Raw genomic sequence first — 15,535 nt, 5'->3', positions numbered from 1 at the left:
TCACGTAGTCGCAGTAGCAGTCGCAGTGGCAGTACGTCACGATCCCGCTCTCTCCCGCCAAATCTCAATCGGATCTCTCTTTCCGGAGCGCCCACTCTCTCTCTCTCTTTCTCCTTCTCTCTTTCGATCGCAGTTGGCAGTGCGGCCTTACCTGCCGCATTTTCCACGGCCAGCGCTCAGTTCGTGGGCGCCTGCGCGCATGTGCAGTTCGAGTTTGCAGTTACAAGATACTCTGGTGCTCAGATATTCAGATACTCAGATGCTCAGATACTTTGTGTACGTTCGTCGGCGGTTTTTTTGAATGGGAGATCGGGAGTTCCAGTCGGAGATATAAAATACATCACATTATACATGTATATGTGTGCAGCATCCCTGGCGATTCGGTGATAAAAGTGAAATTTTTGAGTGCAAAAGTTGAGTTGCCAAAATCACAATCAGATTTTTTGTTTCGTTTTTGTTCGAGTGCCGAGTGTTTAGTTAACCAATCTCAAGCGAAATTCAAAGGAATTTCAGGTAGCCAGCGGGTTTACCTGATCTCGCCGGGTTTTAGAACCAGATCAATCGCCGGAGAGGAGTTCGACCTTCAGCGACTAGAGGAGGAGGCTGATCTATCCATCCACATCTCTATCCCGAGAAATCATCTACCAGCAATGGTGAGTGCAATCAAGAATCGAGTATACAGAGTGCTAAGTAAGCCGAGGCGAGAATTACCAAGAACTCTTCACATGGAACCGCGGAGAATCGGTTTTACGATCGTAGTCGAATGAGGAACGAAGAAGAAGGCGGAGAAAATGAAGAAGAAGAAGGCGGAGAAAATGAAGAAGAAGAAGACGGAGAAAATGAAGAAGAAGAAGACGGGGTCTCGTAGGTCAGGATTTCAGCGAGGGAACCAGAGCGATTCTCGCTCCCCGGTGACTTTTCGGGTTTTTATGGCCACTTAAGAGTTGGAGATTGTGCGATATTTGGGCTATAGAAAATCACCTGTGGGCTAAAGTTATCACTTTCGATGGGAGAACGCAGACAATGGAAAGGGAAATCAGCCTAGAAATTTCTGGGAATATAAATATAAAACCCACCCAGTTTACGAGTATTCATTTATTCGGGCAATATTGTTTTACGCTTTAATGCGAATGTAAAGAACCTCTATTGTTTAAAGCGTTTGAAATCTTTCGAGATGATTTCACTAAGGTATTGCTCATAGATGTAGAGTTTAAACTTTGTAAAATAACCTGGTTTTGCATTTGCAAATTGAGTTCTGGATGAAATGGTTAAATGATAATGGTATAATAATAATGAGGTAAATGGTATCTAATGGTAAATGGTATCGCTTAACTGAGACGAGCATTTGCTTTTACTTTATGAAAACTACAAATAATTCTCGTTAAACTTAGTTTAACAATAGAAAAGTAATGGGTGCTTTATTACCTTAGAAACATATGAACGATCGCTACAAACATAAGTTCTGGTAAAAGTTAGAACTACATTGTAACCCAAATATTCACCAAGTACACAATTTCATATTCATAGAAAAGGATTATAGTTGCAGATTCATGTTATATCCATTAGCCAATAATTCAATGAATACAATTGTAAGGTTAATGGCTGCAAATTGATCAATGATCGCAACAAAGTAGCCAATTAATCAATCTGCTCGCTTCGATCTTCGACCAGATCATTGAGTTGAGTTGCCAAATTGATCGTGATGCCGGTGCTCCAATAAAATCCCGACTCATTGCGCACTGCCCTTTCCCATGGCCCCCAGATCGGATTAGATCAGATCAGATCAGATCGGATTGAATCGAATCGAATCGAATTGAATCAGGTCGAATTGGGTATCTTTTAGGGCTTTGGGTGATCCATGATCATTACGCACCTTATCGTCGTCCGGTGGATCTGATGGATCTGATGGATCGCGGGAACTCTGAAATGCCGATCACGGATGGCAATTGGGTTGCGCAAGAGCCAGAAAATATTATGGCTAAGTGTATGTATTACACACATCCAATTGGGTGGCTCAGTTTGCCCAGTTAACTCTGTTTGGTGGAGGTAACACGCGTAACAGGTGCGTCGAGTGCATTTCAATTGTAATTGTGGTGTTCGCATTGTAATTGAAATCGAAAATCGAAAGAGAGTGTTTCGCTTTTGTCTTTCGTTATATGTGTTTTCTGTATTTGTGTATTTCGGTATTTCTGTTTTTTGTATTTCTGTTTTTCTGTTTTTTGTATTTCAGTTTTTTGTATTTCTGTTTTTTGTATTTCTGTTTTTTGTGTTTCTTTTTTTGTACATATTTTTGTTTCTTATTTCGAATGGGCGAGAAGGGGGAAAAACAACGCGAGATGCATGACGAATATGTGTATTATAGCCATATAGTTTGGTTACTGAGTACTTGCTTATGCCACGTAATTGTAACACCACCGAATTTTGTGCAGAAATTGTATTGTCTTTAGGCACCCAAATATATCATAGCACTAGCCATCATCAACACAACGCATTGTACATACCAAAGAGGCATACCGTGGCCATTCCCATTGTGTAATTGTTGAATTGCACTTTATGAGGCGGCACACACACGCATTATTCCTGGATTTATGTCTCTTTGGATAGTTTTGCATTTTGTCGACCCTTTATTGCTGTGCTCTGTGCCGTGCATCGTAAAAACCAATAGGCAACCAGCCATGGAGGCGTTGATCACTGGACCACTTGGACCACTTGAACCCCCTGGACCACTGGAGGGTTAAGGTGTCAATGACTGGTTAATGCGCTCGCCGCCCATTACATAATCGCCTTCGATGATGGCACCTTAATTCACCGAAGCCAACTGTCAACGCTTTAAGTAGATCGAAAAGGAAATAGTTAGCGTTGCGTGAAAAACTAATTCACATAATTGCTGAATTCACGGCAAGTGCTTTGCTCGCCCTGAAGGAGGGCCTATGTATGTACTATATATGAAACTTACTAAATCGTAAAATACCTCAATTTGCACTCGACAAACCTCTAATTTGCCGGCTATCGTGTTAAGTACAGGGTATTGTTGCACGGCTACATCTCAATTAATTATGCGTCGATTTCATGTTCATTGGCATTGAAATGATGTATGGCACTTCAAATATGAAAGATAACTGCCAGTTTTCAAGCTAACAAACGCGCATTCAAATTGACATATCAAACTTTGAATATCTGTTTTACTTTGAAAGATATGAAGATATTATTTGGCTTGAAAGATATTTATACAGATACATAATAAGTGACATACCCTGTATTATTTTAGAAATATATTCCCTTAAGTTTTCCCATAACTGACATTTTTACCCAAGATTTCAGATCACTCAGTTTACAATTAGAAACGTAATATTTGTATCACACAGCTTTGATAATTTTGCTCTGCTTTTTCCGCCCAGTCAGTTTAGCATTTTGGCAACTCACTCGCTTCCGTTTCGATTTTGGGAAAGTACGTTTCTTGGTTTTTTCTGAACGGAAGACAAAGGGAATTGAAACCTTTCTATGCAAATCGCAATAAATCAGAAATCTACATTTCCCCAAAGACCGATTTCCGATCCCAGGCCGCCCGCTCAATTGTATAATAGATGGACAAAAACGAGAGCAGTTACGAGAAATGCATACTTATACTTAAACTTATACCTGTATATGTATACATAAATGAGAGATATATGATTAGCAGATTACGCATACGCCGTGTGTTACATGCGCAGCACAGTGGGCCAATTAAGGCAATGGCTGGCAATTAACGAGCCGAACGAAACAATAAAATATCTGGCGCGACCATCGCTTTAGCAGCCACACTAAGTCATAATTAAAATATTATATCTGTGTGGTTTTTTTTTTGTGGGGCTGGGGAAAATCTTGGAACTGAAATCTCAAATACGAAAGATAATAAAAGAGAAATAGCTACAGTTTTAAATAATCAGCTGCAATTTCACTTCAATTTTAGCAGCCCACGAAGAGTGCCAGATTATTTATGTGACACGGTCTCTCAGCCTCCGACTTTCATAATTGGAAGCTGTCTGTCTGTTTGTTTTTTCTTTATTTTGGGCGGCAGCAGATGGGCTTTTCTTTCCCACAGCAGTGGCATGTCCAGATTTTCCCCATCGCGGCGCATTTGCAGAACTTGCATAACGAGAAGCGAGAAAATTGAGAAAAGCGAGCGACCAGTGAGAAAATGCACGCCCAAAGTAATAATACTACTAAGTATAAAACTGAAACACGACCTCTTTTTTCCCCCAACTCCCACTTCTTTCCACCGACTTCAAACTCCAACTGACCAACGTAACTTAATTGGCGTCACTTAGGCCAGCGAACGATCTTAATTACCGCACGAATCAAGAAGAAACAGGTGTGTGCCAGCGGGGGAAAGGTTGGGGAGGGGATGATGTTGGACAGGTGCTCGACTTTTTATGACCTTACCTTACACCAACCACACCACACCACACCACACCCCAACTCCCCTTTGTAGAGAAAAGAAAATAAAGAGCACAGAAAACCCAACGCTCAACACGCAGCTGAAAAACAAAGGAAAATGCCTAGAAACAAAAGTGAACTTCAAGTCTAAGACAACAATGAGAGCAACAACAACCACTTTTACTTTTGTTTTCATTCAAGCTAGTTGTTTTTTACAAGTTTATGCCGCCGACTTCTTTCTTATTTAGGATTTTCAACAGCCAAGTTCAGCGCTGCACAGTGGCACGAGTTCTATGAAAGAGCTTTGTAAAGTGCCAACAAATATTTTCACTGAATTACTGATTTATCTTGCATATTTTTCCAATTCATCTTCAAGTTAGAATTTTCACACCCAATTTTGTTATTATTTTCATAAAAGTCTATAGGTGTTGTAGCACAATAAAACAATGGTTTTTTTCAAAATTCTTGATTAACTTAAACAGCCATTTTACTGATAAATAAATTCTTCCTTAGTTTTATATATTTGCTGCATTTTTTTTTAACAGATTTCTCAAATATAAATTCCCATTTATATTGCAACATTTAATTTATGATTTTTAGCCAGCTTTGTTGACTATCCTTGCCCCACTGTGCCTCAGTAACCCACAAGGCAGGTCGCCGGAATACCGGCGATCTCCACGGAACCCCCGCTATCCGCTCTCCGCCGGAACCGTGCAAAAAGTAAAGCAAACGATGACGAGCCGGTCCACAAAATTGGGGTGCAGTTGGGGGGCAGACCGGACCGGTTCTATGGGATGGGGAAAAAGGTTTCCAGGCGGAGTCAAGCTCACGTTGTCACACGACAATTACACGCAAGTGTTGAGAGTTGAGAGTGAAGCGGCACGCCCCCCCCCCCTTTCCCCGTACGGCCCCCCCCCGAACTGGACGAAACTTGGAGCGCGTGTGAAAAGCGCATAATTTTTGGACGCGGACAAATTTTCACTTTTTTCCCGAGCATCTCCCCAGCGATTCAAGTTTTTCTCCGCTCTCATTGTTCAAAATGATCACACCGCCTCGGAGGAGCCCCATCTTCATATAAAGGGGGGTAAAGGGGGAAGGGTGGTCTCGGGTGGGGGGGTCTCAGCCTGTGGGTGAGTGGAGCGACAATGGAAAGAGGGAGCAATAAAGTCCACAATGCGCCGATTATGTTGGCAATCTTGGGAATCGGTATTGTTGCCATTATTATTATTATTACTACTACTATGCCGGCTCCCCATGGCTTTTTGCTCCATTTTATTATGGATCCAAGAAACAAGGGGGCGCTATACGAGTATGTATGTATGTATGTATATATGTATGTATGTATGTGTGGGTATTTAAGGTAACTATATCACGGGCACCTTTGGACAATTATGGTTTCGCCTTACCTTCATTTGCCGCTTTGCTGCTTGATTTCAGATTTGATTTGATAATTTACGAGTCATTTGTCATCTATCTTTCATCATTCGCACTTTTTGTGGGCATACTGTTCTAAGTTTGGTTCTCATGGAATATAAAATACATTGTTGAGTAGCTACTCCTTGCATTGTAACTCATTAGATACTTTGTAAGATGTGACATTTCCTTTTTTGGGAACCTTTGTATATACTATGCATATTTAATATTATTTTTTAGAAACCTCCACATCGCAGGCCACACATTTCACTTTCATCCTTTCCTGTTTTGCGCACATATTTGTTTATCTTATCTACATTATAGCCGTGGGACATTGTGCGTAATCCAGGGAGCAGAAAGTCAGAAAGCGGTAATTGATCCCGTCAGACGAGCAAGACACCACAATCGACATCGACTGCGGTCTTCCGGGACTCGGGATCGGGATTTGTATAGTGACTGGGATTGGGATTGGCTAGACTCATAGATGGATATATAGATGGATATATAGATGGGTATTATGCAAAGTCGATTGCAATGCACGGCGATTGATCGATCGATCGTACAACAACCAGCACGGCATACAAATGGCAAACAATGCACTAATTTGTTTATAATGACTGGCGAATGTGGAGCCATCGGGTTATGCGACAAATGCTGGGTGGAAACTTGTTAATTCCTCGCGTGCTGTCACAATTGCGATTCCGCATTGCGTCGAATCTACGAATATAACTACTACACATATAACATCATTATAATCATCAGCGCAGTTGCGCATTGCTCATCGCACAATTATGTACCATATGTACCAAATGCAAGCAGTCACCAGCCATGACAGACATTTCGAAAATGTCTGTGGCATTTTTGGTCTCCAGATCAGCCGCTTCCACTTCCACATCCCAAGTCCCAAATCCCAACGCGATCCGCAACTCCAGCTGAAACTGAGCGTGGCGGGCACTGGTAATCAAATTAGCCAGCTCCATGAATTGTCCACATTCGAGTGAATCTCTGAGGTCGCGACAAGGCCAATGGCCACTTGGACACTTGAACACTTGCCCACTGACTTGGTTTTCCGTCGAGGTGAGATTCATTTTTCGCCAGCGAATCAACATGTGCAATTTTCACGTCACACGCTGCAAAATGTGATTAAACTGATTTACTGCTGGAAATTTCACAATTGATATTAATGTATGGCAATGAAAAATCTTCTTCTTGCCAAGCCATTATTAACCAACAGGGAAATCAGGGCAGATATACATAGTAAATAATAGTCCATTGGATTACGCTCAAGATCTAAATAAAAAATATTAATTTAAGTTAAGAAGTATACAACTGTTTTTGATATTTGAGTTCGTGCTACCGCAGCCATATCAATTTCCTGCCCAGTGTCAACAAAAACTAATCAGGCAATTTAATATATATATATATTTATATATAACATATAACTTCGCATTATTCACTGGCCATCGGAGATAGCATTCGTATAATATTCCACAGACACCTGTCGACCAATGAAATTGCGGACAGACTGAAGGCGAGATAAGGCGATCATCGATAAAAGTCACTTCGAAAGTATTCGTAATTATAATTTGAGTTATAAGAGGCGCATGATGGAAGACCATAAAGGCCTGAGGTCGTTGGCGATTGATATTGGTGAAATTAATTATGGATTGTCACTCGTCATTTCGTTCGGACACAGTCGCCTCAGTTGTCCCACATTCGGCAAACGGCGAACATTTTGCATGCATTTTGTGCCATCTCATTTGGAAAAAGTGTTGTCGCCAAGAAGCGGGAAGATCTCAGTCACCAAGTCCCCACCTGTCGCCGGTCCAAACAACAGCAACCACAACAGACGTTTCCGCCACGGCGACCCATACCCAAATGATGAGTGGGCCAACGTAAATACGGAAAACGTTTCTCGATTGCCTGGAAAAGCAAAGAAACACTAGAAACACTAGAAACACAAGAAACACGCCTGCCATTGATCAGCAAAACGAAGCGAAAGTGATGGCCCCACGTTGGGCGCCACTTGTTGGACCTGATAGTCCCACGTTGGGCGCCACCTAATGGACCAGATAAATGGATCGATAGGAGGCCAAGGCGTTACCTGCCAAGCAGTGTGTCACGATCCGGCCGATTGGAAAAACAATAGAATTGCAGTGTGCAATCACTGCATCTGGATCTGTTCCAAGAGATGTCGCACATGACAGTCAACGTGTGTCAGCTGCTACCACCACTTTGTGTCAAGCCATCAGCAAACGTCAAAAGGAATGACCGCGTGTAAAAGTAGGTAGCAGTTACGAAGCGTTTAATGTATATATAGGGAGGATTAGGATTAGGCCAGCACATTGCATCTACAGTAAATAAAAACTAAGTTATTCTACTTAACAAAACCCTAGTAACCCCCTTGGTAACCCTAGTCAAGAACTACTTTATAGGGTCGGAAATGTTTACTTCTAGCTGTTACATACTTTTTAAAGAAATCTAGTATAACCTCTTACTCCACGAGCAATGGGTATAACCAGCTTTCTATCTTTTAAGCTAGCCAACTTAAAGAGTGTATTATTTGGATTATTACCCAGATGTATCATCACATTTAAAAGCATTCCTAGCCTGGGTTTTCCGGGATAAGCATGGCTTGGAAACCCAATAAATTGGAATGCATACGAGTATGTACACATTCATGGGGTCATTGCTGGGGGCATAGCTGCCATCTCCGTGGCGGCATCCATAACCATCTGCATTTCCATAGCCACGTCCGCTGGCGGTTGACGACTTTGCGGCCCATAAAATGGCATTTGTTGTTGCCATTACTTTGTTTTATTTTATCATATATTTTTTGTTTTTTTTGTGTTGCTTCTGTCCGCTTGGGTTTTCTTTTCCTTTTTGCAAACAATATTTTCCAACGGCGCATGCGATATGAGTACGAGTATATTTTCATAATTAATTTCTTTGCCTTTTGTTGTGCGAAGTGAAATATTGCTGCAAACACTCCTACTGGTTGTTGTTGTTGTTGTTTGGAAAACCTAGTGCCGCGCTGTGACAGTAGTGTGTAGTTGTTGTTGCGTTTTTCCTATAGCTTTTAATCCCCCCGCTGACGCCCAGCAAAGCTGCCCAGTTTTATCGACAATTTCACTTTTGCGGCGAAGATGCAGCTGAAAAGCGGGAGGTCGTTTGGTTGGTTGGTTGGTTGGTCGGTGGGTCGGTGATTCGGTCTCTCATATGCGATATGCGATGACGGACCAACAATTGCGGTTTGGTTATTTGCCCCCAAAAAGATTCCCAAGCACATTGTCGGATCGCGTGCAGTGGAGCTCCCCCTTCTTCTTGGGCCACCATTTGTCAAACCCTATGGGCTCCATGGGCTCTATAAGCTCCATGGGCCCGAGTTTCCCATTTTTGCCATTTTCAAGTGCAAAGCCAAGGTCCTCTCCGGCGGCAGTTGCAAGAGTTGCTTGTATTATCGACACGAAACGAGTTTTTTTTTTTTTTGGGCCCTGATGCCGCCGGTTCCCAGAGTTCCGCGAGTTCCGCGAGTTCCGAGAGCTCCGAGAGTCGCAGTCAGACCAGATCCAGACCCAGAGCCATACCCAGACTCCGATTGGGGCGCCTCACTTGGCGAAAAGAGTGCCGAAAAGCCTGGCCCATGACTGCTAATTATACGCAAACGCTGTTTATTTAGGGCTTTGTTTGGTAACTCCACAGTGTCTGCAGATGGAATCAACTTATAAGTGCTCACTGAAAGATTGTTTCGCATGAAATGGCTTTCAGAATGTTTTAAAGCTTATTTCCTAACTTGGTTGATTATAAACCAATATAACGACAATATTTAATTTACAAATTAGGGTAAAATACAGAGGCATCTATATTCTCTGAGTGTAGGAGTCGACTCCTCCATCTGTCAGCTGCTCGGTTGTTTGCCAACAGTTGCAGAATTTCACTTTCTTTTCAAATTGCGGCGACCTCGATTTATCGCCAACCCAGCGACATCGCCATGTGGACGAGCTGGATTCCAGCGCAGTGGGATGGAGATGAGGATGGAGACTGGAGACTAGAGACTGGGATTGAGTGGCAGTGGCTTTGGTGGCATTAGTAGCCCCCGCGGATTTGCTTTTGTTTTGATGCCCGCGCCGTCGGCGGGCATAATTGAATTACGTTGAGCCGAGCTAAGTCGCAGCTTCTGCTGCTCCATGGGCTCTACATGGAAGTATACCCCCGAAATGGGCGACGTGCTGAATAAACACATAAAATAAAATCATAATAATTATGGGAAAGTGAACGCCCATTGTTAACTCTCGCGGCTGTCTACGTTTTTGGCTTATTTTTTTTTTTTGGCTTATTGATAACTCAACTCACATTAATGAGAGCTAATTTTCACATAATTAGTTCCCTCGCTCACTGGGTACTGGGAAACTGGGTTGCAGGTCTAGGGGTTGCTTGGGATTGCTTGGGATTCAATGGGGATTGAATGGGGATTGGGTCAAGAGGGCGGGGAGATCACTCTAGGGGACAAACTCTCTTCGCGATTTCTTTCAAAGCTATCACGATCTGCGCCTAAGCTAACAATTGTGAAAACTTGCCAGCTGAATATGTTTAATACAATTAATGAAGAATAACTATTGCTTCATGGGTTTCCAATGTAGAAAGCCTATTATAAATGAAATGAAATGGTATGCTTCATAGATCAATCCCCTAGTTCCCACACTTATAAATTTGTTGATGCCTGATTACCCAGCTATCTGTTGACCTTGCGCCGACCTTGTGAGGGGGTGGTCTTCGATGGTCATCCATCGCATTGCATCGGATGCAGTGCAGCCAGCTGGCCATCAATCAACGGATGAACATCATGGCCATAAATAATGGCAAATTGTCGTTTAGAGATGCACATGAGTGGAAGTCATGGAGGAAGTCATCACCCGAGATGTTTTTGGCTTTTTACTCGAATGTTGCGGTCAGTTGTATGTTTGTGTGCGAAAAGGAAGTTGAGGGGAGTTGGCCAGTAGCTGGTGGCCAATTGCCTTGGCTAATTAACAATTTTGGACAACTGACCAACCCGACCCACCAGGAGAAAGTTGCCTCCAAGCTCCCATAACTAATTTATATATAGGTGATGTGGTATTTTCACTAAATGTACTAAATGATTTGAAAACTTCCTTTTATCTATTATTCATTTATTTATGCATTTATTTATTGTTACTTGATAATAATTAGTTGAATCGCAGAGTTAAAACATGAATTTCATGCTTCAATTTTTCCAATTAAATTGGCTTATTTATTCCGTGGGATTTCTTGATTTGCCAAGTGTCAAGTGCAAGTCCGTGAAAACTAAACCGGATCAGCTGCTTGACGCAGTGGCACATCTTTCATCTGCGTCCGCAACCGGATCGCCTGCTCTCTATAAATTTGGATCGTTGGCGTCTGGCTGGGATTTATGCGATGGAAAGTGAAATTTGGCATTCAATTGAACTCACCCTGTTTCTCTTCGCTCTTCGCTCTTCCAGGCTCTCCAACGGCGATCCTTGCTCACCCTGGTATTGGCCTCCTGGCTGGCGGCATCCACAGCACAGGCCCTGGTAAGATCGGGCCGATCGCCACTGCCCGCCCAGCCGGCGGATCATCTGGTGCCGCCACCACTGCCCGTTCCCCAGAGACTTTCGCACGCCGGAGCGGGTTCTCCAGCGGGTTCTCCACCAACCACTGCACCCGTTTCCGTTTCCGTTCCCGAAGCCGGCTTCATGACCCGCGTGGCCAGGTGGTTTGGCTTGGGCGGCGGCGGCGGCGGCCAGTCGTCCAAGGATCAGCAGCTGAGTGCCACCAACTCGCTGAGCTATGCCTATCCAAAGCCGGTCTCCGGTTTCGATGCGGGTGGCAAGCCGTGCAGCCTGTGCAACAAGTATCCCTGGGTGCCCATGGTGGGGCAGCAGCAGCAGCATCAGCCGAATCCGCAGCAGCTGAACAACCAGCTGCAACAGCATCATCATCATGCGCAGCAGCTGCAAGTGCAGCAGCAACAACTGCAGCACATTCCGCAACAGCAGCAACAACTGCAGCACATTCCGCAACAGCAGCAGCAACTGCAACACATCACTCCGCAGCAGCAGCAACTGCAGCACATACCGCAGCACATCCCGCAGCAGCAGCAGCAACCCGTTCCGCAGCAGCACGCAACATGGCAGCTGCAGCAGCCAGTGGCCCAGGCCTCGCAGCAACGCCAGCGGGCGGTGCAATTCCGTCCCAGCTCCGGACAGAGTGTCTTCCTGCCCCTGGCGGTGCCACTGCCGCCGCTGTACAATGCCCAGCCATTCCGGCCAGTGGTGCCAGCATCGCTGGTCAAGGAGAACGCAGTGGCTCAGTCGGAAGTGCGACCCGTGCCGGTTTCCCTGCCACTGCCCACTCCTGCGCCGCCAGCCAGCACCTCCAGCTTTGAGATTGTGCAGAGCCATCAGGTGACGGACTTTGTGACCTCCGTGGAATACCCAGCCACGTTCGTGCAGTCGCATGCCATCGATCTCGGCTCGAGCCAAAGACCCAGCCAGGAGGTGGCCCAGGAGCAGGAACTGCAGGCGGATATCAGCACGGTGCGCTATCAACTGGAGGATCTGAGCAGTGGCCAGGTGCATCAGCACTTGCCAGCCTCGCAGCTGCTCACCGAGATTGGCCATTTTGCGGAGACCACCACGCAGCCACCGCCGGCGGATAACTATCCAGCGGCCTCGTCGCAACAGCAGCTGCAGCAGGAGCAAGAGCAGGATAGGGAACAGGAACAGGAGCAGGAGCAATCCTTCTACTATGCAGAGCAGTTTCCGGATGAAACCAGCACACTGCTGTATAGCACCACCACGGAGTTGCCCACCACAACAGCTCCGGCACCGCCACCACCGGCGCCGGTTATTGAGCTGAATAACCACCTGGCTGCAGTGCATCACTCGCATCGCCAGGGCATCGGAAGGGGCAGGGAAACGCCCAAGCGTCTGCTGGACTCGCCCATCAATCACGCCCCCTTGGCAGGAGCCGGAGGACGGCCATTCACTCGCGATCCCGCCGATCTCAGTTTCCGGGTGAGCCAGGTGTACACGCCCACGCAGCCACCAACGCCCACATCCACGTACGGTGCCATCGATGCCAGTGGACAGTTTGCGGGCATGGCACCGCCGAGTCCGCAGCAAGTGATCATACCGTACACCACCAAGCAGCGGCCACGCCCCTTCGAGAGCTGGACGCCCCTGAAACAGCAGCATCCGCATCATCAGCCGAATCACCAGCACAATTACCACAATCACCAGAATCACCAAAGCAACGACCTCGAGGAGGAGCCCCACGAGCAGCAGGAGTCCAAGCTGGCCACAGCCACAGTGACAGCACCACCCAATTCGCGACGCACCACCAAATACCTGACCAAGATCCTGGCCACCAATCTGCGGGAGTTGCTCAAGCGGGAACGGGAAACGAAGCGGCTGCCTGGTCAGGGATTGGGTGTGGACATCTCGCGGCTGCAGAAGAACATCGATGGCTGGACGGAGCAGGAGTACAACTCGCTATCGCACCGACCCAGCACACCCACGATTCGTGGAAGATCCAAGCACATACCGTCCGAGTATCTGACCACCACCACCACAACTCCAGCGCCGGTATCGCAGCGCCAGTCGAAAACCACACGGGGCGAGGGCTTCGAGCTGGGTGGCGCTCCACCCACCGATGCCAGGGATCTGTCCACATCCATCAACAATCTGGAGCAACTGCATCTGCTGGGCGAACGGGGATCGAAGGGCTTCCAGCCCATCGAGGATAATCGCCTTCATTTCGACTACTACGATGCCCATCAGCGACCGAGATTCACGTCGGCCATGACCACCCACAGTCCGCCCAGCACCACCACCACCACAGCCGCACCCACCACAACGACAACGGTGGTGACACCACTCTATGTGCGCAGCACTACGGCGCCCAAGGAGCTGTGGAAACAGGCCCAGGTGGCCATTCTGCCGCAGACCAACGAGAAGGTGTACGTGGTCACGCCACAGCCACGGCATCAGGAGCATCGGGATCGCCATGTGGCCTCCGCCTCGGCGCCAAGGCCCGTATACCAAACGCCAGCGCCGCGCTTTCCACGGATGCGACCAACTCCAGGTGAGGATTAAGGCATATGCCTTTAGCCAATAGTAACAATAGTCACTCCAAACTAACTACTTTACATTGTTTATTCCACAAAAGCAGGCGAAGTGAAGTCGGCCACGCCCACCAGCTCGTCGCAGCTGCGCAACTATACGCCGGACATCTTCGGGCTGATGGGATTGTCCGCCTATGTGCCCGCGGAGCCCGTGGAGATAATCGACGGAAACTCCAAAGTAAATCGCAACTCACCTCGTCTAGACATGTAATCGAGCTTCTCTCTTGTCTCCAACACACACCGCACACACCTTTCACCCACATTGCTCCATTCACCCACCACCACTGCACCACCATGACACACATGCACCACCACCATACCACACCATACCACACCATACCACACCATACCACACCATACCACACCATACCACACCAAACCACACCATACCACACCATACCACACCATACCACACCATACCACACCATACCACACCATACCACACCATACCACACCATACCACACCATACCACACCATACCACACCATACCACACCATACCACACCATACCACACCATACCACACCATACCACACCATACCACACCATACCACGCGCATACCACACCATACCACACCATACGACACCATACCACACCATACCACACCATAACACACCATACCACACCATACCACACCATACCACACCATACCACACCATACCACACCATACCACACCATACCACACCATACCACACCATACCACACCATACCACACCATACCACACCATACCACACCATGCCACCCAACACGCAACACCACCACCCACCATACATCGCACACCGCAGGTCAACACGATAGTGACAGCAGCGCCGACGGCGGCGGCACTTCAGCGACCCACAGCGAGGCCCACGATGTCGCCCTCGCCCAGATAGACCAAGGTTGGACCAAGGTCAAGGCGCCCGGAGCCACACAGAACCACACCCCCCGCCCATCCTGTTGTAATATATTTCACCCCAGCCGCCCCTCCAGGCCCTCCGCCACCCAAATCGCAAGGAGGAGAGAGGATCAAAGCTAGATGTGGAGCAAAGTCCTTGGAAGTGCGACGATGAGAGGAGGTCCCGATTCGAAGTTAGAGTATTTTCGCATTTGGTAGCTTTATGAGCAGAACACACGAGGAGGAGGAGGATCAGAGAACCAAAGGAGTGGAGCTGCCTGTAGTATATACATATATTCGAAAAAGGATTTGTATACACAATTCCCTTTTTTGCCTTTTTTTTTTGTTGTGTGTGTATTAGTAATCGCTGTATTTTTTTGTTCTGGCTCTTCCGTTCACTAGTTGTAGTTCTATGTATAAATATTACCTATTATATCTATATTTCAATCTATGCGAAGAGTGGGTTGTCAGGCGGGTTGACAACGTTATAATATTGATGTGCAACCAAAATATAGCAAAAATGAAGAAACCAACAAATGATCGAATAAAAATGAAAGCAATCAAAGTCATTCTAATGTACCTACTCTACTTTGTAAGTATGATTGAATAAAACAAATAAATTATCATCGGACTTTTAATATAAACGATTGACTTGCTGCGATTTTT

The 15,535-nt window shown here is 46.2% G+C and overlaps 1 protein-coding gene across 2 annotated transcripts; it reads left to right on the top strand.

Annotated features, from left to right (window-relative positions):
- Positions 1-161: 161 nt before the first annotated feature.
- Positions 162-15,520, top strand: LOC6525215 (putative uncharacterized protein DDB_G0291608). Of its 2 annotated transcripts, XM_039372956.2 has the most exons (4): positions 162-653; positions 11,328-13,953; positions 14,041-14,171; positions 14,781-15,520. In XM_039372956.2, exons 1-4 carry the CDS (start codon positions 651-653, stop codon positions 14,865-14,867), a joined length of 2,847 nt encoding a protein of 948 aa, XP_039228890.1. In that variant the 5' UTR covers positions 162-650; the 3' UTR covers positions 14,868-15,520. The 2 variants fall into 2 exon arrangements, with proteins under 2 accessions (XP_039228890.1, XP_002101053.3); XM_002101017.4 differs by lacking the exon at positions 14,781-15,520 and having other exon boundaries at positions 14,038-14,304.
- Positions 15,521-15,535: the final 15 nt, after the last annotated feature.

The sequence above is a fragment of the Drosophila yakuba genome, chromosome X, assembly GCF_016746365.2.
Source record: "Drosophila yakuba strain Tai18E2 chromosome X, Prin_Dyak_Tai18E2_2.1, whole genome shotgun sequence".
In the NCBI taxonomy this organism is placed as follows: Eukaryota; Metazoa; Arthropoda; class Insecta; order Diptera; family Drosophilidae; genus Drosophila; species Drosophila yakuba.
This window is presented reverse-complemented; position numbering and strand designations above follow the sequence as displayed.